This window comes from Mytilus edulis, chromosome 3, assembly GCF_963676685.1.
Source record: "Mytilus edulis chromosome 3, xbMytEdul2.2, whole genome shotgun sequence".
Taxonomy (NCBI): Eukaryota; Metazoa; Mollusca; class Bivalvia; order Mytilida; family Mytilidae; genus Mytilus; species Mytilus edulis.
Window position 1 is genome coordinate 32,507,226 of NC_092346.1, and position 23,928 is coordinate 32,531,153.

Sequence of the window (23,928 nt, forward strand, 5' to 3'; positions counted from 1 at the left end):
ATATTTAATACAATAATTAATAAAGTTCTTTACAGAAATATTTGTCTAAACTTTGTTATAAAGACAACTTTACGTAGCTTTATTAACCCCTTATCAAGACTCAAAGCATGATCATTGCTGAACACATAATTCATTTTAAAAGGTCTTCCTGAATGGATTAGACGTACACAGAAATATTTGCCACTGGCTTTTACTCAAAGAACGATTCACTCATAAATCCATCACTATAAAAAGTGTGAGGTAAATTGTATTATTTGTCTAGTATCTCATATACGTTTAAATACACTTAGAAATAAAAAAAAAAAAAACCCAAGAAATAAAAAAAAGAACCCAACATTACCATCTCCCTGTGCAAAATGCTCTTTAGAGAAGAAATACCATTTGAAACAAACAGAAAAGATAGAAATGTTGTGATCCTTAACATCTCCATCCTTGTTTCATCGTCTGTCAGCATTCTGCTGCAGCCTATTGTTTTCTGATGCGAAATCGAGAAATCTTTAGGATCTGTAAACTACTGCAAATCATCAAAATAGCTTCCATAAAGGAGCAACCTCTTCACTTCAAAAAGGAAGGGGGTATGTTTTTGTTTTCGAAGTCAGATTTTTTTCTTTGAGCGAACGTTTTCATTCAGTTTTTTTTTATGCTAGCAATCAAATTTTTACCCCCAATATTTAACACTATAATGTATGGGGAAAGTTGGGATTCAGAATATTTTTTTATCTGTATGACCTGAATATTTTGTTTTATCAAATTGGGGATCAGAATAATTTCCAAGGAAAAAGCCATTTCTCCCCTTTTTAGCTCACCTGGCCTAAAAGGCCATGTGAGCTTTTCTCATCACTTGGCGTCCGTCGTCGTCGTCGTCGTCGTCTGTCGTCGTTAACAATTTTTATACGACCGCAAAATTTGAAAAATTTTTCGTCGTATATTGCTATCACGTTGGCGTCAGCGTCGTCGTCGTCGTCGTCGTCCGGCGTCCGAATACTTTTAGTTTTCGCACTCTAACTTTAGTAAAAGTGAATGGAAATCTATGAAATTTTAACACAAGGTTTATGACCACAAAAGGAAGGTTGGTATTGATTTTGGGAGTTTTGGTCCCAACATTTTAGGAATTAGGGGCCAAAAAGGGCCCAAATAAGCATTTTCTTGGTTTTCGCACTATAACTTTGGTTAAAGTTAATAGAAATCTATGAAATTTTGACACAAGGTTTATGACCACAAAAGAACGGTTGGGATTGATTTTGGGAGTTTAGGTTTCAACAGTTTAGGAATTAGGGGCCAAAAAAGGGCCCAAATAAGCATTATTCTTGGTTTTCGCACAATAACTTTAGTTTAAGTAAATAGAAATCAATGAAATTTAAACACAATGTTAATGACTACAAAAGGAAGGTTGGTATTGATTTTGGGAGTTTAGGTCCCAACAGTTTAGGAATTAGGGGCCAAAAAGGGACCCAAATAAGCATTTTTCTTGGTTTTCGCACCATAACGTTAGTATAAGTAAATAGAAATCTATGAAATTTAAACACAAGGTTTATGACCATAAAAGGAAGGTTGGTATTGATTTTGGGAGTTTTGGTCCTAACAGAATAAGGGGCCCAAAGGTTCCAAAATTAAACTTTGTTTGATTTCATCAAAATTGAATAATTGGGGTTCTTTGATATGCCGAATCTAACTGTCATGACTGTGTATGTAGATTCTTAACTTTTGGTCCCGTTTTCAAATTGGTCTACATTAAGGTCCAAAGGGTCCAAAATTAAACTTAGTTTGATTTTGACAAAAAATGAATCAGTTAGGTTCTTTGATATGCTGAATCTAAAAATGTACTTAGATTCTTGATTATTGGCCCAGTTTTCAAGTTGGTCCAAATCGGGGTCCAAAATTAAACTTTGTTTGATTTCATCAAAAATTGAATAAATGGGGTTCTTTGATTTACCAAATCTAACTGTGTATGTAGATTCTTCATTTTTGGTCCTGTTTTCAAATTGGTCTACACTAAAGTCCAAAGGGTCCAAATTTAAACTTAGTCTGATTTCAACAAAAAATGAAATCTTGGGGTTCTTTGATATGCTGAATCCAAAAATGTACTTAGATTTTTTATTATGGGCCCAGTTTTCAAGTTGGTCCAAATCAGGATCTAAAATTATTATATTAAGTGTTGTGCAATAGCAAGTCTTTTCAATTGCACAGTATTGCGCAATGGCAAGAAATATCTAATTGCACAATATTGTGAAATAGCAAATTTTTTTTTAATTAGAGTTATCTTTCTTTGTCCATAATAGTAAGCAAGAAATATCTAATTGCAAAATATTGTGCAATAGCAAGATTTTTTTTTAATTGGAGTTATCTTTCTTTGTCCAGAATCAACTTAAATCTTTGTTATATACAATATACAATGTATATTCACTTTTTACTACCAACTGATAAATTATAATAAATAACATTCAGTGATAACAAGCAGTTTTTTTTACATCTTAATATTTTATGATGTATTTAAATGAGTAGTTATTGTTGCAAACTCCATTAGAAATTTTAATTGAGATTAGTTTTGGAATAAGGGAAAGGAGGATGTGATTAAAAAAATTGGGTTCAATTTTTCTCATTTGAAATTTCATAAATAAAAAAGAAAATTTCTTCAAACATTTTAATGCCCCACCTACGATAGTAGAGGGGCATTATGTTTTCTGGTCTGTGCGTCTGTCCGTCTGTCCGTTCGTTCGTCCGTCCGTTCGTCCGTCCGTCTGTCCCGCTTCAGGTTAAAGTTTTTGGTCAAGGTAGTTTTTGATGAAGTTTAAGTCCAATCGACTTCAAACTTAGTACACATGTCCCCTATGATATGATCTTTCTAATTTTAATGCCAAATTATAGTTTTTACCCCAATTTCACGGTCCACTGAACATGGAAAATGATAGTGCGAGTGGGGCATTCGTGTACTGAGGACACATTCTTGTTTTGAGAGGATTAATATTCAACAGCATAGTGAATTGCTCTAAGAGAAAACAAAAATTTTAAGTTCATTAGAACACATTCATTCTGTGTCAGAAACCTATGCTGTGTCAACTATTTAATCACAATCCAAATTTAGAGCTGAATCCAGCTTGAATGTTGTGTCCATACTTGCCCCAACCGTTCAGGGTTCAACCTCTGCGGTCGTATAAAGCTACGCCCTGCGGAGCATCTGGTTCAAACATCTTCTCCTCTGAAACTACTGAATGGATTTGAATGAAACTTAAAATGATTGTTCCTTAGATTATCCTGCACAAAGTGTGTGCTTCGATTTTTGATCCGTCAAAAAACATGGCCGCCGTTACTTAAAATAGAACATAGGGGTCAAATGCAGTTTTTGGCTTATATCTCAAAAACGGAAGCATTTAGAGCAAATCTGACATGGGATAAAAATGTTCATTAGGTCAAGATCTATCAGCCCAGAAATTTTCAGATGAATCAAACAAACCATTGTTGGGTTGCTGCCACTTAATTGGTAATTTTAAGGAAATTTTGCAGTTTTTGGTCATTATCTTGAATATTATTATAGATGAAGATAAACTGTAAACAGCAAAAATGATCAGCAAAGTAAGATCTACAAATAGGTTAATATGACCCAAATTGTCAATTGACCCCTTAAGGGGTAAATGTCCTTTAATGACAATTTTTCACAATTTGTTCATCATATTTGCTAACTTTAAAAAATCTTCTCCTCTGAAACTACTGAATGGATTTGGATGAAACTTAGCATGATAATTCCTTAGATTATCCTGCACAAAGTGTGTGCTTCGATTTTTGATCCGTCAAAAAACATGGCCGCCCTTACTTTAAATAGAACATAGGGGTCAAATGCAGTTTTTGGCTTATATCTCAAAAACGAAAGCATTTAGAGCAAATCTGACATGGGGTAAAAATGTTCATTAGGTCAAGATCTATCAGCCCTGAAATTTTCAGACGAATCAAACAAACCATTGTTGGGTTGCTGCAAATTAATTGGTAATTTTAAGGAAATTTTGAAGTTTTTGGTCATTATCTTGAATATCATTATAGATAAAGATAAACTGTAAACAGCAAAAATGATCAGCAAAGTAAGATCTACAAATAGGTGAATATGACCAAAATTGTCAATTGACCCCTTAAGGGGTAAATGTCCTTTAATGACAATTTTTCACAATTTGTTCATCATATTTGCTAACTTTAAAAAATCTTCTCCTCTGAAACTACTGAATGGATTTGGATGAAACTTAGCATGATAGTTCCTTAGATTATCCTGCACAAAGTGTGTGCTTCGATTTTTGATCCGTCAAAAAACATGGCCGCCCTTACTTTAAATAGAACATAGGGGTCAAATGCAGTTTTTGGCTTATATCTCAAAAACGAAAACATTTAGAGCAAATCTGACATGGGGGTAAAAATGTTCATTAGGTCAAGATCTATCAGCCCTGAAATTTTCAGACGAATCAAACAAACCATTGTTGGGTTGCTGCCACTTAATTGGTAATTTTAAGGAAATTTTGCAGTTTTTGGTCATTATCTTGAATATCATTATAGATAAAGATAAACTGTAAACAGCAAAAATGATCAGCAAAGTAAGATCTACAAATAAGTTAAATATGACCAAAATTGTCAATTGACCCCTTAAGGGGTTATTGTCCTTTAATGACAATTTTTTCACAATTTGTTCATCATATTTGCTAACTTTAAAAAATCTTCTCCTCTAAAACTACTCAACCAAATTCAACCAAACTTCAACTGAATGATCAGTAGGGTGTATTAAATAAAGTTTGTGTTTTATTTTCTATTTTGTCTAAAAACATGGCCGTCATGGCTAAAAATAGAACACAGGGTAAAATGCAGTTTTTGGCTTATATCTAAAAAACTCCAGCATTTAGAGCAAATAAGACTAGAAGTTAAAATATTTATTAGGTCAAGGTCTACCTGTCCTGAAATTTTCAATTTGCAATTGCAAAAAAAATAATTTGTTGTGCTACTTCCAAAAAATAGAAAATATTCTGACCAGAAAAAAAACCATGTCCCCCTACAAGTTAAATGGTCCATGCCTAACTGTTATTAATGAAATCATTTAACTGTTTTGCTGTTATTGGAGCCCCTTGCCCCTTCTCAGCAGTGGAATAAATCCAAATCATGAATGAAGAAATTCGAAAGAATAACAATTTAATAATGTAACAATAACAATTTTATTGTTAAAATTCTTTTATTGTAACTATAATGTAATAAAAATAACGTCCTGCCGCTCTTCTTGTATGCATATTATACTAGAAGGAAACGTGTATACATGGTAGAACACGTGACCTCGACCTCATTTCATGGATCAGTGAACAACGTTAAATTTTCGTGGTCAAGTCCATATCTCAGATACTATAAGCAATAAGTCTAGTAGATTTGGTGTATAGAAGAACTGTAAAGTGTACATGTCCAACTGGCAGGTGTCATCTCACCTTGACCTCATTTTCATGGTTCAGTGGTTATAGTTAAGTTTTTGTGTTTTGGTCTGTTTTTCTTATACTATATTCAATAGGTCTACTAAAATTGGTGTATAGAATGATTGTAAGGTGTACATGTCTAGCTGACAGGTGTCATCTAACCTTGACCTCATTTTCATAATTCAGTGGTCAAAGTTAACTTTTTTAGTTTTGGTCTATTTTTAGTGGAAGAAGACGTCAAGTCTTCTGAAGACTTAAGGGGCTGACCATTGGCATGAGTCTCCGTATGCCGCATTCATTTCGTGTATTACAATTTCAAAACAACTTAGATTCCTGACACCGATTTTTACACATGATTATGCATCTGAATCATTTAATTTGTAAATTATGATTGTAAAACAATCACTATCGTAAATATGACCCTTTTATTTATGTAAATTATTAGATTTCATCTCATCCACATGAACGTTATTTGTTTTCTTGTAACAGGATCATCCTGAGGATGTTTTAACTGTAGATATTTGTATTACGCATGCGTGAATTTGGTATCGGGACAACTCGCCCTGTTTACAAGTTCGCCCTTGAAGTTACGAATTTGCAATCCTGCAGACAAGAAGATTTTGTTTTTATATAAATAAAAAGGATATATAAAGTGTTGTCTTTATTCATGGTTTTCCTTTGTCATGTGAATTAGATGCCCTTCGTAACATACATGTGAACCTCCCGTTTAGGAGAAAAAACTCCCGTGTATGAAATTTTTCAGACGCCATATTTGATCATTTCTTACTACTGTACGGGTGTAATTGACACCTGTGTTAAATTTTACCTGAACATCAAAGAAGATGTATAATTATATGGCTTCACTTGACAGCTTGGGTGTCAAACATACTGGTAATCAACGATGTTTACCTCCGGCTAACTGCCGTTGTGTTATCAAAACGATGTGTATTGGGAATATTGAAATACTTTTTTGTTACTTCCCTTTGTTTTATCCTGTTTTCAGTTATTTTGCTTTTAAAAATGTAAATTGTAAAAAGACTATAAATGATTAATATTTTAATCAAATAATCATAAAAGGATGTTGATTAAATGAATTTAAATGATTTTGGACAAATAAAAAAAATAAAATTTATAAATTATTTTAGCAATCTAGACCTCCTTTCAAGGATTAAATTGAAGTTTATATCATAATTTTGTTTACAACAGAATGTGTGTTTAATTAAATTTACGATGTTGCAAATATACATGTGGAGCTTATTTCTTTCTTATTTGTCTATACATTTACAAATGATAAGGAGATGAAGACATGAACAAAAATATATACAGATAAGATATATAAATATAATGATTCATTTGCTAGCAGTGAACAATCATTTGTCAAAAACAAAACAAAACAAGAAACAGATTCTTCTTATTATTTTATTTTATTCAAATAGAGAGGCAATAATGGAACTATAAACATTACAATTTGATGGAAATTTGAAGAAAAAACACAATTTCTACATCATTTGGTTACATTTATGACAAAATTTATGTCGATAAAAAAACATGATGTTTTGACCATTCAGTACTTAACCCTTTCCTCCATAATGACGCTTTTTGACGCCACCCCCTTTACTCCATAATGACGCCTTTTGACGCCTGTGTAGTACCTCAGTTGAAACACTTTGACTACAAAGTGTCTGCAGTAGACTCAATAAAATTTGTATCCAATATGAAAAGGAATATCATAGGAATATTCTACTTAAATTTATTTAATGAAATATTTGTTTTTTGCAATGCATTTTAATACTTTAAAGCCTATTTTCAGCATTTTATTGAAAAATTCTATTTTGTGTTCATTTTTTACAGTGGGTTGTGATGATCTTCCAGTTAGGTTACCCTCATTTGGAGTGTTGTTCCCAACCTGTTAAAGGTCCATCTTTGTGCATAATTCAAAATTGGAAATTTCAACAAGCATCTAATATTCTTAATCTGGAAAATAAACCCTGGTCTGCTAGCTTCATGTATATTTTTTCTACTGATTTAATATATAACTAGAATCATGCAAACAGACTTAAGGAAAAGGCATGTAAGTTCATCATACAAATATGACACTTTTTCTAGACAATCCAGATCTTGCAAAATACGTCGCTAAAAATTGTAACCTTTAAAATTGTTGTGCAGTAAAAACCCATATGGGAACTTTCAAAAGTTGGCAGGTATGTAACAAGTCTTACTATTTTTATGCTCCATTTATGGGCAATATGTTTTCTAGTCTGTCCGTCCGTCCTGCTTCTGGTTATAAAGTTTATGGTCGAGGTAGTTTTTGATGAAGTTGAAATCCAATCAACTTGAAACTTAGTACACATGTGTTCCTCTTGATATGATCTTCTTAATTACTGCCAAATTAAAGATTTTACCTAATTTTCATAGTCAACTGAACATAGAAAATGATTGTACGGATGGGAAATCCATGTACTTATGACCTTTTCTTGTTTGAAGAAAAAAAATACATTTTAACGATAATGGAACAAAGCAGCCTGGGTAAGTGGGGCTGCTTTTATGGTAATTCAAGTTGCCTTTTATTCACCTTCTTCCACTTCAGAGCTATCAGCTCTTTGATTTTAATACTTTATGCATTAGGTCAACTATATTTGGTGTATGAAAATATTTTATGATTTTATGATATGTCGGTTACGCAGGTTTTATTTGAACTTGACCTCATTTTCACAGTCCATTGCTAAGTTTTAAGTGTTTGTGTTTTGGTCTCATTTTTGTCGAGCCTGCAACTTTTGTTGCAGAAAGCTCGACATAGGGATAGTGATCCGGCGGCGGCGGCGGCGGCTACGGCGGCAGCGTTAGCTAACTTCTTAAAAGCTTTATATTTTAGAAGGTGGAAGACCTGGATGCTTCATACTTTGTATATAGATGCCTCATGTTACGAAGTTTCCGTCAGTCACATGTTTAATGTCCTTGACCTCATTTTCATGGTTCAGTGACCACTTGAAAAAAAAGTTCAAATTTTTTGTAATGTTGAATTCTCTCTTATTATAAGTAATAGGATAACTATATATGATATGTGCATACCTTGCAAGGTCCTCATGTCTGTCAGACAGTTTTCACTTGACCTCGACCTCATTTCATGGATCAGTGAACAAGGTTAAGTTTTGGTGGTCAAGTCCATATCTCAGATACTATAAGCAATAGGGCTAGTATATTCGGTGTATGGAAGGACTGTAAGGTGTACATGTCCAACTGGCAGGTGTCATCTGACCTTGACCTCATTTTCATGGTTCAGTGGTTATAGTTAAATTTTTGTGTTTTGGTCTGTTGTTCTCATACTATATGCAATAGGTCTACTATATTTGTTGTTTGGAATGATTGTAAGGTGTACATGTCTAGCGGGCAGATGTCATGTGACCTTGACCTCATTTTCATGGTTCAGTAGTCAAAGTTAAGTTTTTGAGTTTTGGGCTTTTTATCTAATACTATATGGCATAGGTCAACTATATTTGGTGTATGGAAATATTTAATGATCTTTATGTCAGTCGCGCAGGCTTTATTTGACCGTGACCTCATTTTCACGGTTCATTGCACAGTGTTTTTGTGTTTTGGTCTATTTTTCTTAAACTATAAGTAATAGGTCAACTATATATGTTGTATAGAAGCATTGTTAGCTGTACATGTCTGCCTGGCATGGTTCATCTGACCTTGACCTTATTTTCAAGGTTCATTGGTCTTTGTTTAGTTATCTTGGTTAATGTTAAGTTTATGGTACAGTTGTTATAAAGCTTAGCTTTTTACTTAGGACTATCAACATAATATCAATGATTAGTATAGAAGGCGAGACATTTCAGCGTGTGCACTCTTGTCTTTATTTATAAACAGTAAGTCATATATATTTGTAATATTGAAGAATTGTTAGCTGTACATGTTTACCTGGCATGGTTCAATATGTTCAATAAGGCATTGTTTACCAGCTGAGAGATTCAGGCTCTTGAGAGCCTCTTGTTAAAGTAAAATGGTCGTTCCTTATCTGCTATAAAAGTTGTCTGAAAAATTTGCATTCGGTTCTACGTAATAAACATTTCAATGACATATTGTTTACAAGTGTGAACAAATCTAATGTACAGGTATTTAAACAAGGTGTAAAGATGTGAACAAAGGACAAAGTTCACTTATGGCTCAAAATGACCTAAAATATCAATTTTATCATAACACACTAAAAAGTTCACAAATTGGTTTGTAAATGGGTCTATTTCTAAAGGTTCAATGCTCAATAAATCAGTTCTTTTTATATGAGTACATAATACTCTCCAAACTAGGCCCATTTATGACATTTTGTCAAATTATGATGGTTTTAGGCAATTTTCAGACCTAAAAGCTTTAGAAAAAAATTGGCCGCCATCTATGATCCAAAATGTTATGTTACCAAAAGATTCCAAATGTGATATAGAATTCATCAATATAAAAACTTTGTGGATTGTGGATGGTGGCCAATGTTCATTATGTCAAAAACAATAACATTTTGGACTAAATTGACCAAAATTGACCTAAAATACAAATAATGTATATTTGAGGGGTCATAGCTTCAAAATTTTTAAAGGAAGGTGCCAAAAAAGTATATTTTAGTCTTAACAATATTATCTCAAGTATTTCTATTTGAAATTTGTAATTGTTTGGCACGATTTAAAAAACATTAAAAAATCTAGGGCCAATTTTAACCCTTCGTGAACCTGCTCCTTTAATGTGAAACCAGTGTACACTACATTAAACTAATTGTAAACATGCTTACTGTACAAGGCGTTTGGTGTGAACAAGGCCCTAGTCATGTGACACTACTATAATTGAAATTTTATTAACTGAAGAGATAGAATATTTTTAAGTTTATACAATACTCAAACATACATCACAAGCAATCTACATTTAATATTACATACATTCTGAGAAAAAATTGTATACAAATGTAGAAGAGGAGAGAACCAGTACAAAGAGGGATAACTCTGTTTCATCCCTTTAACTTTTTTTTTTTCTCTTGTCTTGCCCAATTTTTTTGTATTTAGATGCAGACTAAATATTGTACTTACATCTTAATCTTCATTTATCATGATTCAAATGAAAAAGATTATAAATTAATGTGTGCCATGTTTGAAAAATATTTAATTAACAGTAATTTTCTTAAAATTCTAATCTCAGTGATTTATAAATAAGGCACTCTTGAAAAAATGCAGTACTTTTGGATTAAGTTATGTAAATAGTGTTGACAGTTCATTTCACATCTGTGAAGAGCTCAAGTTTTCCTGAAACTTTTATTTATGATGGATTAACCACATGGAAATATGGTAAATTTTTATTTAAACTCTACCATCAGTAAACAAAAGATTATGTGGCCAACAAGCTTAAAACATCTCTTTAATTCATATACAAATGTATTTAATACACATTTCTTTTTTATAACTTTTTCAGGTTATGGTTCTAGAACTAGCTCAACATGTACAGACATTTCTTTTTTTTATACCTTTTTCAGGTTATGGTTCTAGAACTAGCTCAACATGTACAGACATTTCTTCTTTATACCTTTTTCAGGTTATGGTTCTAGAACTAGCTCAACATGTACAGACATTTCTTCGTGATAACTACAAAGGTCCACAGAAATCTTTTTATGAAGAAATGTTAAGTAACCAATTGAAACAACAAGAAAAACTAAAAGTAGAACAACAGAAAAGACTTGATTTTCTGAAAAGAAAAGAAGAAAAAGAGGTATTTGATGTTTTTGTTGATTATTTCAATGATTTGCCTTTGACCTTAAACCATATTATTTAAAACCATAAGTTATTCTTAAATAATTACATTAGATGTATGTTTCATTATAATACGTTATTCTGATTGGCTAACTGCACATCACATGTAATTCCTTAAGCAATTGCATTACACAATAAAACTTATCATTCATGATAACACGTGGTGCTGCAATAAAGTGCACAGGTAAATTAGATAAAAAAAAATGATAAATTTCGTTTTTCCATGATCCTAGCTAAAAAATGTAACTATAAGTATTGAATGCTTCTTTTTGTAACTTCAAAGGGTTGTAAAAATGTTAACCGTGTGTACATTTTTAGAATGAAGCACTTCTGCACTTCATACAAAATGTACTTCAGTCAATGCTTTTACACCCCAATGAAGTTATAAAAAGAGCATTCAATTCTTAAATGAATTAGCACTAGGATTGTCAGTTTTCCTATCGAAGGTTGGTGTTTTTTCTTGGCACTCTGACTTCCTCCACCAATAATAACTGGCTTCTAGAAAATAGCCTAAAAGCTTTGATGTTTTTGTTTGATTATTACAGTGATTTGCCCTTGACCTTTAACCCTACACCATATACATGTACTTTAAAACAATGATTTATATTCAAATGAATACGCAATTCAAAAATGTCTAGACAGACAGTGATCTCTACAATATTTTCAAATAGCACTATAGGATCATGGAAATAGTGATATTTCCCTGAAATCTTAACAAAATTTTTTTAATACATAAAATTTATAAAATATGCAGATAACACCATGGTGCCATTTTAAAGATTCAATTTAATTTTGTTGTTGTCATATTAACTTAATAAGTTTGTTACTAATTCAAAAACCCCATACATATTTTATGACACACAGTAGAGATATCAATTCAATCAAACGTTTCATCAGTGTTATTGGGTCTTTAAGGTGGTACCCAACACTTTCACTAAAATTAATTTGGCTCGTTTAATTTTCATAAAATTTTGTCAAAGTATTTACTTTGACCCTTTAACAAAAATGTAATAATTTCAAAAAATTTGAACCAACTGTTTTGTCAGAAAAATTACACTGCTTTTATAGCAGTTTGACAAACACTGATTTTGATAATTGAGAAGCTTAATATTCCTTTTACAACACAACGTAATTAAAACGTTTAGCTGACTTTACAGAGTTATCTTCCTGTAGTGTTAGGTACAACCTTAAAAACTATATTTTAAAAAAAATTTTGATAGATCATTAAAACCAGGTTATAATTTCTTATTCCAAGAAAATAAACATTTCTAAATTTTTAATTAAATTTTGCAATTTAGTGAAAAGACTTTTTTCCCTCTAACACTCCTACTGACATATCATTGCAAAAGCTTATTATTACCCAAGCTGGCAATCAAATGCTTTTTAGATTAAAAAAACTTTTTTTTTGCAATTTGAATTCAGCAATTCCTGTTAAAAAACAGAGTATTTCATAATAACATTTAAAAAAGTCAAGTTTACAACATTTTGCACCTCTTATAATACTTTTTAGCTCACCTGGCCCAAAGGGCCAAGTGAGCTTTTCTCATCACTTTGCGTCCGGCGTCCGGCGTCCGTCGTCGTCCGGCGTTAGCTTTTACAAAAATCTTCTCCTCTGAAACTACTGGGCCAAATCAAACCAAACTTGGCCACAATCATCATTGGGGTATCTAGTTTAAAAAATGTGTGGCTTGACCCGGTCAACCAACCAAGATGGCCGCCACGGCTAAAAACAGAACATGGGGGTAAAAACACAGCATTTTTTTACTGAAATGTCAAATTAAAGGTAATATTTTTTTCAAACCTTTTTCGTATGCAACCTGATGTGACACACTTTGATTTGGTGGTATTACACCTACATACACATACTTGATCCTATATTATCATATTTCATTTCTTAAATTTTCATTTGGTAGCTATAGACCAAACACACTTCATGGATGCAGATTCAAATATATTTGTTAAAAATATTCATATTTTTTCTATTTATGACAACTAGACTAGGAAAATATAGCTGCTTCACATACATGACGATGATGTAAGTCATGAACCTGGTGTTCAGAGGTTGTAGTTTGATGATGTGGTTCATAATTTGTTCTTGTTTCTAATTTTTGTCGAACCTGCAACTTTTGTTGCAGAAAGCTCGACATAGGGATAGTGATCCGGCGGCGGCAGCAGCGGCTACGGCGGCGGCGTTAGCTCACTTCTTAAAAGCTTTATATTTTAGAAGGTGGAAGACCTGGATGCTTCATACTTTGTATATAGATGCTTCATGTTACGAAGTTTCCATCAGTCACATGTCCAATGTCCTTGACCTCATTTTCATGGTTCAGTGACCACTTGAAAAAAAAGTTCAAATTTTTTGTAATGTTGAATTCTCTCTTATTATAAGTAATAGGATAACTATATTTGATATGTGCGTACCTTGCAAGGTCCTCGTGTCTGTCAGACAGTTTTCACTTGACCTCGACCTCATTTCATGGATCAGTGAACAAGGTTAAGCTTTGGTGGTCAAGTCCATATTTCAGATACTATAAGCAATAGGGCTAGTATATTCGGTGTATGGAAGGACTGTAAGGTGTACATATCCAACTTGCAGGTGTCATCTGACCTTGACCTCATTTTCATGGTTCAGTGGTTATAGTTAAATTTTTGTGTTTTGGTCTTTTTTTCTCATACCATATGCAATAGGTCTACTATATTTGTTGTATGGAATGATTGTTAAGTGTACATGTCTAGCAGGCAGATGTCATGTGACCTTGACCTAATTTTCATGGTTCAGTGGTCAAAGTTAAGTTTTTGAGTTTTGGTCTTTTTATCTAATGCTATATGCCATAGGTCAACTATATTTGGTGTATGGAAATATTTTATGATCTTTATGTCAGTCGAGCAGGTTTTATTTAACCGTGACCTCATTTTCACGGTTCATTGCACAGTGTTAAGTTTTTGTGTTTTGGTCTATTTTTCTTAAACTATAAGTAATGTGTCAACTATATATGTTGTATAGAAGCATTGTTAGCTGTACCTGTCTGCCTAGCATGGTTCATCTGACCTGGACCTCTTTTTCAAGGTTCATTGGTCTTTGTTTAGTTATCTTGGTTAATGTTAAGTTTATGTGAAAGTTGTAATAAAGCTTAGCTTTATACTTAGGACTATCAACATAATATCAATGATTAGTATAGAAGGCGTGACATTTCAGCGTGTGCACTCTTGTTGATATAGTTTAGACTGATGGTTTTCCATTTCAATGATTTACGCTAGTCATTTTTAGAGCCCTTTTTAGCCTGCTGTTCATTGTAAACCAAGGCTCTGTGTTGAAGACCGTACGTTGACCTATGATAGTTTACTTTTATAAATTTTGACTAGGATGGAGAGTTTTCTCAATGGCACTCATACCACATCTACTAATCTCTATAAAAAGTAATTTTATTAAATGCTCATTGTTTCCATTTAATAAGTATTAACAATGGAAGGTACACATATTTTTGTAAGGACATTATCTGAAACTATTTGCACAAGATTTGCATTTACACATTTAATTTGCTTCATATACATGTAAATAAAAAATACCAATCTTATTTACACATATATACAATGGGAGATAACTGCTATATTTTAGAAAAGTTTTCTGTTGTACTATTTTATAAGATTATATACAGATTGCTTTTAAACTTTTTAAAAATGGTAATAAATATATGAAAAAAACCTTAAAAACAGATGGACTGATGCATGTATCACATGATAAGGTATGAAACTATTTTTAAACTTTGAGGAAGTGAAATCTTTTGGAATCACCGACATTGAACATGAAAAAAAACATAAATGAGTCCTCAAAACCATTAGGGCTATTCCATTAAAATGTATATGGGAGGTTAGTAAGGGACTTTTAAAATATCCCTACAACCAAGAACCATTTTGTAGATAATTTTGAATAATAGTAATAGAAGCATACTGAAAAAAGACCCATGACCCACATTCAATAATTAAACTTCCCTTCCTACCCTCCCACCAAAATTTTAATGGAATAGCCCTTAACAGATATTTTATATAATATGGCCTCTACAAATCAAAGATTGTCAACAGTTTATCATTGATTCATATGAAAATACATGTAGTATATCCTGCTTGCACTTTTTCAGTAACCATGCTGATATCCAAGTCAATGATTTTGGAGCCTCAAGTTTATTTTATTTTAGTTTTTCAATTTTGATATATTCAGGAGGACCAGTACCCCATTAAGAGATACTGATGATTCTGATCACCAATGTAAAGACCATACTGGAGGGATAGTGGTTATAGCCTTCAATACTAAATCAGAGAGAACAATACATAGAGGCACATGTTTAGGTAATGTTTTATAATACATCACCAATGTAAAGACCATACTGGAGGGATAGTGGTTATAGCCTTCAATACTAAATCAGAGAGAACAATACATAGAGGCACATGTTTAGGTAATGTTTTATAATACATCCCCAATGTAAAGACCATACTGGAGGGATAGTGGTTATAGCCTTCAATACTAAATCAGAGAGAACAATACATAGAGGCACATGTTTAGGTAATGTTTTATAATACATCCCCAATGTAAAGACCATACTGGAGGGATAGTGGTTATAGCCTTCAATACTAAATCAGAGAGAACAATACATAGAGGCACTTGTTTAGGTAATACTATGAGAAATATTTGTGTGTTATTAGTTTATAGTTATTCTACAAACGTCAATAGAATAGTACATTGGCTTTGTCCATCTTATTGTTGAGAAGTGTGCATTGGGTAAATGCACAATTTTCCATAAACAAATGTACAGAATATTTTATTAAAATTTTCATGAGAAAACATAGCATTTTGTTTCTCAGAAGTTTGAATGGACATTTATGCTTTGAAAAGTATCAGGAAAGGGGTGTGTTTATCAGTGTGCAGAATTTGGAGTGTAACGGGATACTTAAATTTGCTTCACTGTTTCCCTGCCAAGCACAGGGCAGTAAGAAATAAAAGAAAAGACTGTTTTGAAACTACACCACTATATATAGGTGTGATGACTTCTTCCTATGGACTGTTATCCTGTTAACTAGCATTGCAGCAGTATAGTAGGGAACAGGTTTCAAACTCATATTGCTATAACACATTCTTGTCCTGAATATGCATTTAATAATTGTCTTTTGATGTTTAATGTCCATTCATCCATATTAATTTATTTTGTGTGAATTTTTGGATTGATATGGCTCTCTTAGAGTTAGTATGCAAATTACTTTTAAGAGAATATATATGTTTTTGTAGGTCATAGTGTCCATGGTAGTACAGTGTATGCTGGGATAGATACAGCAAGTGGAGAATTAGTAGCTATATCCGAATGGGTTTTAAAGTGGCGCCATATAAAACAGAAGAGAACTCAAAGAGTTGATTATGAAGATAAGGAGGGTGCTACTTACTTAAAACAGGTACATTAATGAAATGAGTTAAAAAATGTAATTGGTCAATGTCATTGAGAAGACAACTCAGAAATGGGAAAATACTTAGAGATTAATAAGAAAACTTATAGGACAACATGCCTTCAAGCTCTAGGTAGAATTTTTCTTATGCTGCAATTTTGTCATGGACATTCATCCGCGTTTCACCTATGTCAATTTGTTTTAAAATTATAGGCAATGATTTTGATTTAACCGACTAATGATCAAGTAGTGGGTGTTAGCTGCAGGATAAAATCAACGTATGTGCATTTTTGAAAATGTAAAATGTTCTCGCTACAAAACAGGAGAAAAGTTTTTATATTTTTATTTTTATATTGTCCAACAATAAACATGTATTGTATATATACCAGCTGAAGGATGCCTCCGGGTGTGGGAGTTTCTTGCTGCATTGAAGACCTATTAGTGACCTTCTGCTGTTGTCTGTTCTATCGTCTGGTTGTTGTCTCTTTGACACATTCCCCAGTTTCATTCTCAATTTTATGTCTCACTTGTGACCAATTTACATTTAAAAATCAGAGTTATTTCCCTTTGAATATATATTTTATTTTGTCTTTGCATATCTTTTGTGCAGTTGTAGGTAATTTTGTATGAATGTAATTTTTTACATTTGAATAAAAAGAAATGTGGGTATATGTAAATGAGACAACAACCCAATGACATAAATAACCAGAAAGAATAGAGAAAATGAAAACTAAAGAGACTTTAGAAAATTCAGAGAATAAAGGCATAGAAACAAACAACTTTCCACAAGGCCCCAGATAGAAGATTTAAGATTAAGCAATGACAATGAAACTCAGTAAGGGTGAACTCAGGGGCTGTAAAAGGGTAGGCAAGTTCTTGTTACAATAGTGACACCAAAAGGTGTGGATAAATTGGTGTTTTATGTGATGTCATGTATTTTGTTGATGATTATCCACCTTATCCCTCTTTTTACATTATAACAAGGCAGACATGTCTAAAAATTGAATTTATGAGAGAAAATAGCTAACGATCTTAAGAAAAAGTGAGTGTTTTATGATGTCCAAAGTTCAAGTATTGCAGATGTCAAATTGGCAATACAAATTTGGTATTAAAGTTATTACTTTTTTATTCCAGATTACAAGCATTGAACAAGAAATACACAGCTTGATTCGATTACGACATAAAAATCTTATTCACTACTTAGCTATTAAATATATACAGGAAGCTGGGAAATGTACAGTTTATGTAAGTTAATATAAATAAAGATTTTAGCAATTTTTTGAGAAAAATTCATAAATGTCAGAATTTTTGTTGAATATAAATTGTAACAGAACAATGTTAGAGATGGGACTCATTGGGGTCAAATCGTAATGCGGGCTTGGTTGAATTTTTAACACATAAAAAAATCAAATGATTAAGCCTGAAAATGGGAAACGAAGACAGCCAGGACATGGGTAATTACATGTGCTATTTTGGCAATGAGAAGCGGGATACAGGATTCTCACTAAATAAGCGGGATACAGGATCAGACCCCCAATGAGACCTCCTTAGAGATCCTCGTTTCTAGTGTAGATAAGAAGCAGATTCAGTATTTTCATATGTGCCACAGGAAATCCTGATCTATATGATTAGAATTGCTGCTTGTTAATCTCAATTATACTGCTAATAAGTATTTAGATGAACCTGTTATTAACTTGTAAAATCAGTTCAGCAGAATATGGAAAGTATACAAGTGGAATGTACATATGATACCCTTGAAATGCACTGTTCCTGTCAAATGCCAAACACAACAATTTTTATGTCCCATTTTTATGACCCATTTTTATGCCCCATTTATTATTCCCAGATTATGGGCATTATGTTTTCTGATCAGTGGGTCTGTTTGTCTGTCCTTTCGTCTATCCATTCGTTAGTTGGTCCTGCTTTAGGTTAAAGTTTTTGGCCTCAAGTTTGTGCATCAGCTCATTTTTGTTGGACTTTTTGGCGCCTGGAGTCTGGGCCTCTGTTTCTTTTCCGTGTCTCATATTCATTTTTTGAAGCCTTGAGTCTGGGTGTCAGATCATTTTTCATGAATCATTTCAAAGCAAAGCTTTTTGAAATTGTCCAGTACAATTCATCTCAATCTGATCACTTATGCCTACATTTTACAGTTGCCTCAGTCGTTCGATGTAACATGCCCAAATAAACTACTTGAGACCATGAATATCATTTCATGTATCACAAACTCAGTTTTCTTTTGATTGTCAAATTTTTAGAAACATTCAGGATGAGATTCATTATATTTTGTATATTTGTTATTGTGTAGCCTGACATCAAATCTAGCAACCTATAGAAATGAACTGACATTTTCTCTTATGTTAGTTTGATATCTATCAGTTATACAGTATATGAAGACTCTAAGCATGTTGTTATTTATTATGAATAAATGATATACTGGTAAGACACTTTTATGCTCCCACACTTGATCATTCTGTTATACAGTAAGTTTAGAATGTAATGTTTACATTTATCAATGTAAATCTTTGTCAGTTAACTGTTTCCTTCAGCAATTTTTTATAGTTAGTTTTCAGTCTCAGTGGATGAGTAGTTCATCTACACTAGCCTGTCAACATTGAGGTTTTGAGTTTCAACTCAATTTGGCAAGGTGCTTTTGACTCAGATTTCAATTGACTAGAATGGATTTTGCCTGCTTTAGGTTGGTGGGTCTCTGTTGTTACTTGTGTTTTCTTTACCAATATAACTAATCATTGTCAGAAAAGTGATGTTAGACACCAACAATCAATCAATCAATTAAATAACCAGTAATTGGTCGTTAGGATGGTGGGGCTCTATTGGTACTCCTACTTTCTCCACCAATAAACTGGACACTAAACAGAGCAAAAGGTGAAAGTTGTGTTAAACCCCAACAGTCAATCAATCAAGCAACCAGTAATTAAGTGGATATTTAGGGTCCCTGTTGGTACTCCTGCTGCCTCAAGTATTAAAACTGATTACTTAATATAACCAAAGGTGAAAGTTGTGTTAAACCCCAACAATCAATCAATCAAGCAACCAGTAATTTGACAGATTTTTGGTTGGTCTCTGTTTGTGCTTTTTCACCAATAAAACTGATTACAAGTGTGAAGGTGGTGTTAAACGCCAACAATTAATCAATCAAGCAACCAGTAATTGGGCATATTTTTCAGGGATATCTGTTGATACTCCTGCTTCCTCCACAAATAAAATCAATCAATTGATCAATATGAACTTTCATTTCTACCTGTGATAACTGATTAAGGGGGCTCGCGGGTATAAACCAAATTTTTTCCTTATATAGGATTTCCCTATATTTTTCTATAAATGAACTTCATCTTATACTTAATAGAAATATAGAATAAAAACATGGGGTCACCGGACATTTATTCTCACAATCTGCCTTCGAGAGAAGCATACATTTTTGTAAAATTACTTTTTTCTGTTGAACTAATAGGAGAAATAAAGATAATATCGAAATAAAAAAAGAACGTAATTACAGAAATCACCCAAATTTTACAATAGAGTAGTTTAAGTACAGCTTATTTAAAAAAAAATAATAAAAAAATATAGGTCACCGATGAGTTAAAAAAGAGATTTCAATTTTTAATGTAAAAAAATGGCATTTTTGCACCAAAGGGAGATAATTTGGAGCTTTTTCGATGATAAATATATTTTGAAAGTCATCTGGGGTCAAAACGAATTAAATTTTTGGAATGATTTTAGCTGTTTAATAAAGTAACAACTAATAAAGTAAAAAAAAAAATAGTAATGCAAAAAAATAAAAAAAATATTCTGAATTTTTTATAACCACGAGCCTCCTTAACAAATAATTAACTCATCAATCAACAAATCAATCAATCAATTGATCAATATGAACTTTCATTTCTACTTGTGATAACGGCTTAATGATTAATCCACTTATCAATCAACAAATCATTCAATCAATTGATCAATATAAACTTTCATTTCTAACTTTGATAACTGGGTAACGATAAACCAACCAACCAATATTTAGAAAATATCTTCACATCTTGTTGGATGTTGGAACATCCAACAAAATGCAATCACCAACAGATCAACCTACCAAAAATGTATGTTAGTAAAGGGGGAGACTTCCATTGACAATTATTTCGACAATTGACTTTATTTTTTGATAGGGTTAATAATAATAATTCTGGTATATTCACTTATCATTGAAGACTGTTTGTTGATGCATATATTTCTCTTGTTTAGATCTCTTTTTTTTTGTGTTTAAGTTGCTGTCTTATTGTCAATACACTATGTCTACTTTTATACATATTTGTCAGATATCAAACTAAAAATAATTTCACTATTAATTAAGGTAATTTTTATTATGATCTTTGGCTTTAGTTGGGATCCATGGTATGCTTAAAAAGTAACATTTTGAATAAAAAGGAAAATAACTGTTATACAAGATATTGGTCTAATCAGTTCTGGTAAGTTCACTCGTAAGCTGTAACTCCAGTTGTCATATGCAAATGACATGAATATTGTTTGCCTTATACTATTTCACATATTTCTTTTTCATTAAAGTTTGAATGTTTTAGAATCCTTCAATGTTTATTACATATAGCTTTGCATCATTAGCTTCATCACCTACAACCTTAGTACATCCAATATAAAGTTGTCCAGTTGTGTTGAAGGCAAGAGAATGAGGACGTTCTATTCCTATGTCATTTGTATTGAAATATGAAATCAAGTGGCCATTGTCATTGAGGATGTGTAAGATTGGAATATTCAGACCTTTCACAACAACATTGTCACTTGGTGTTGACACAATGTGTGCTGGTTTGAATGGTTTACTCTTATTGATGGTTGGATGACCTGTATACTGGTTTATAATATGTCCTTCTTGTCCTAAGACCACTACTTTACCTCTAGCATCATCTGAAATCCTATCCACTACATGTATATTTCCATTACATGTAGTGGTTATATACTTAGGGATATTAAATAAAGGTTGATTATGTTTATCATGTTCATATACAGTTTCCTTGTCTCCTTTCTTGTTCATTATAATCACAGCACTTCTTTTTAGATTATTATAAGCTCCTACTATAAGTTTATTGTCACTGATAACATGGATAGCAATGGGAAGTAAAGGTGATACATCATACACAGAATCAGTCAGTTCACCGCTACTGCTGATTTGTTGTAACCTTGTTTCCCCCAAAACACACAGAAGGAGTTGATTAGATGGAGTAACTGCCATTCCATACACTTTAATGTTGAATTCAGACATCACCTTCAGATTGGTTCCTTCAAGTTTTACTCTCTGTAATATTCCAAGTTGACCAGATTTTATCCAAATTGACTGGTCAAGGCATGTATTTACAGATCCTATTGTATCAAGTTCAGTTTGATATGTATTATTGATGACTAGGGAGATGTTTATTTCTGCTGACAAGTTTCCATCATCTTGTAGTGATCCAATGTTTGATTGGTTAATATTCCCTGGAACAAATTTCTGTGAAGAAGCATAGCTAGGCCGGGTTCGTGGTTCTTGGGTTTCAGTGAATTTCTCTATCTTCTTGACCTCTTTGAAAAATTCAGAGGCATTGGAAATGTCAATACAGTCCTGGACTTCAGTGATTTTGTCATCCATCTGGTTTGTGAATGATGATATAGCGTTAAGATCTGATTTGACTGATAATAAAACAGTTTCGTGATTCTGTTCCAGTTTATTTTTGAGTTCTTTAAAATATTGTTCTACTTGCTCTTTTATAGTTTTCTCATGCTTAAGAATATCTTGTCTTACTTTTGAATACTTTGAATTTTCGGCTGACACTAGTTTATTGAGCTCATCGTTCTTCATGTTGATTTTAGAATTACTCTTCTGCATTTTACTTTGTTCTTTTTTAAGTCTTTCTACTTTGATGTTGTATGCATCACTAATTTCAATTAAATCATGCTTCATATGAACTTTAGCAACACAGGTTGGACACACTAGGATCTCACACATATTACAGTAAAGACATGATGATTGTCCAGCATGTTCATCACATTTAATATTGGTAAAATCCAGTTCTTCAGTATGCAATCCAATCTCTTCTCTACTGATGATCTTATGATCAAGTGCATTTTTGAATTGGGAATGTACATTTTCCTTGCAATGAGCACACATCATAATACTGCAGTCCATGCATTTCCACTGAATTGGTCTATCTGTTTTACATAATTTACAATTAACAGGAACTTGACCTCCCCCAAACGGCTGAGAGGAAGCCATATTTGTCAGGTGTGTCCCAGGTATTTCACTTCCTTGTTTGATCTATTTTTAAGTTGTTATGATCAATAAGTTAAATACCCTTGTACTTAGTGAATATATACTGAAACAGGATAACAGTGAACAAATAATTTATCGCTTGTGTAAATTTAAATACCATGATTGAGAAGACCATAAATATTATATTTCACATGCCTACAATAATTTACAACTAATTAGGTTACCTTAACTGACTGTCCCTAAGATAATCTACTTATTTTTTTAGTCTGTTTGACTGTTAGTCTTTCTGTTTATCAATGCATCCATCCATTCCAAATCAAGTTAAAAAATGATGTGAACTTTAAAAAAATTATGGTTTTCACCCATATATTACAGATCACTAATCAGGTTAAAGTTTTGTTTAGGGTAGTTTCCAATAAAGTTGTAGTCATGTGACTTGTCAACTTGAAACTTAAAAAATCAACACAAAATAAATTAGGGTTTTGAACCAGATTTCACGGTTTACTGAATGTGGAAATGTGATAGTATGAGCGGGGCAATGAGACAGATGGACACATATTCTTGTTTAGACTACTTTCTTTTCTGTCCATTTTGGTTTGATCTGCCCTTCAATGTTTGGATTAGGTTTCAGACTTTAAAATTGTTTGGCTTCCTGGTCCAACAGTACTGAAAAGACTCTTTTACGAGATGCAGTCAAAATTTGAACCATTAATGCTATTATGGTTGAAGATGCTAACAGTATCTAACGTCAGTTATCAAAGTTGTCCGTATCTACTGTAGTGTTATCAGAGTTGTCAGTATCTAACGTCTTGATATCAAAGTTGTCCGTATCTACTGTAGTGTTATCAGAGTTGTCAGTATATAGCGTCATGATATCAAAGTCGTCAGTATCTACTGTAGTGTTATCAGAGTCGTTTTTATCTAACGTCATGATAACAAAGTTCTCCGTATCTACTATACACAAAGTGTTATCAGAGTTGTTAGTATCTACTGTAGTGTTATCAGAGTCGTCAGTATCTACTGTAGT

At 32.6% G+C, this 23,928-nt stretch overlaps 1 protein-coding gene and 1 long non-coding RNA gene across 2 annotated transcripts; one reads left to right on the top strand and one right to left on the bottom strand.

Annotated features, from left to right (window-relative positions):
• The first annotated feature begins 15,802 nt into the window (after window positions 1–15,802).
• LOC139516274 (uncharacterized) lies at window positions 15,803–18,154 on the top strand. Its single transcript, XR_011662934.1, has 3 exons — window positions 15,803–15,874; window positions 16,488–16,648; window positions 17,774–18,154. It is a non-coding gene; the product is annotated as an uncharacterized lncRNA (long non-coding RNA).
• A 2,833-nt stretch (window positions 18,155–20,987) lies between these two features.
• Window positions 20,988–22,916, bottom strand: LOC139516236 (uncharacterized). Its single transcript, XM_071306227.1, has one exon. The coding sequence runs from the start codon at window positions 22,902–22,904 to the stop codon at window positions 21,219–21,221; it is 1,686 nt and encodes a 561-aa protein (XP_071162328.1). The 5' UTR covers window positions 22,905–22,916; the 3' UTR covers window positions 20,988–21,218.
• Between the last annotated feature and the right edge of the window lie 1,012 nt (window positions 22,917–23,928).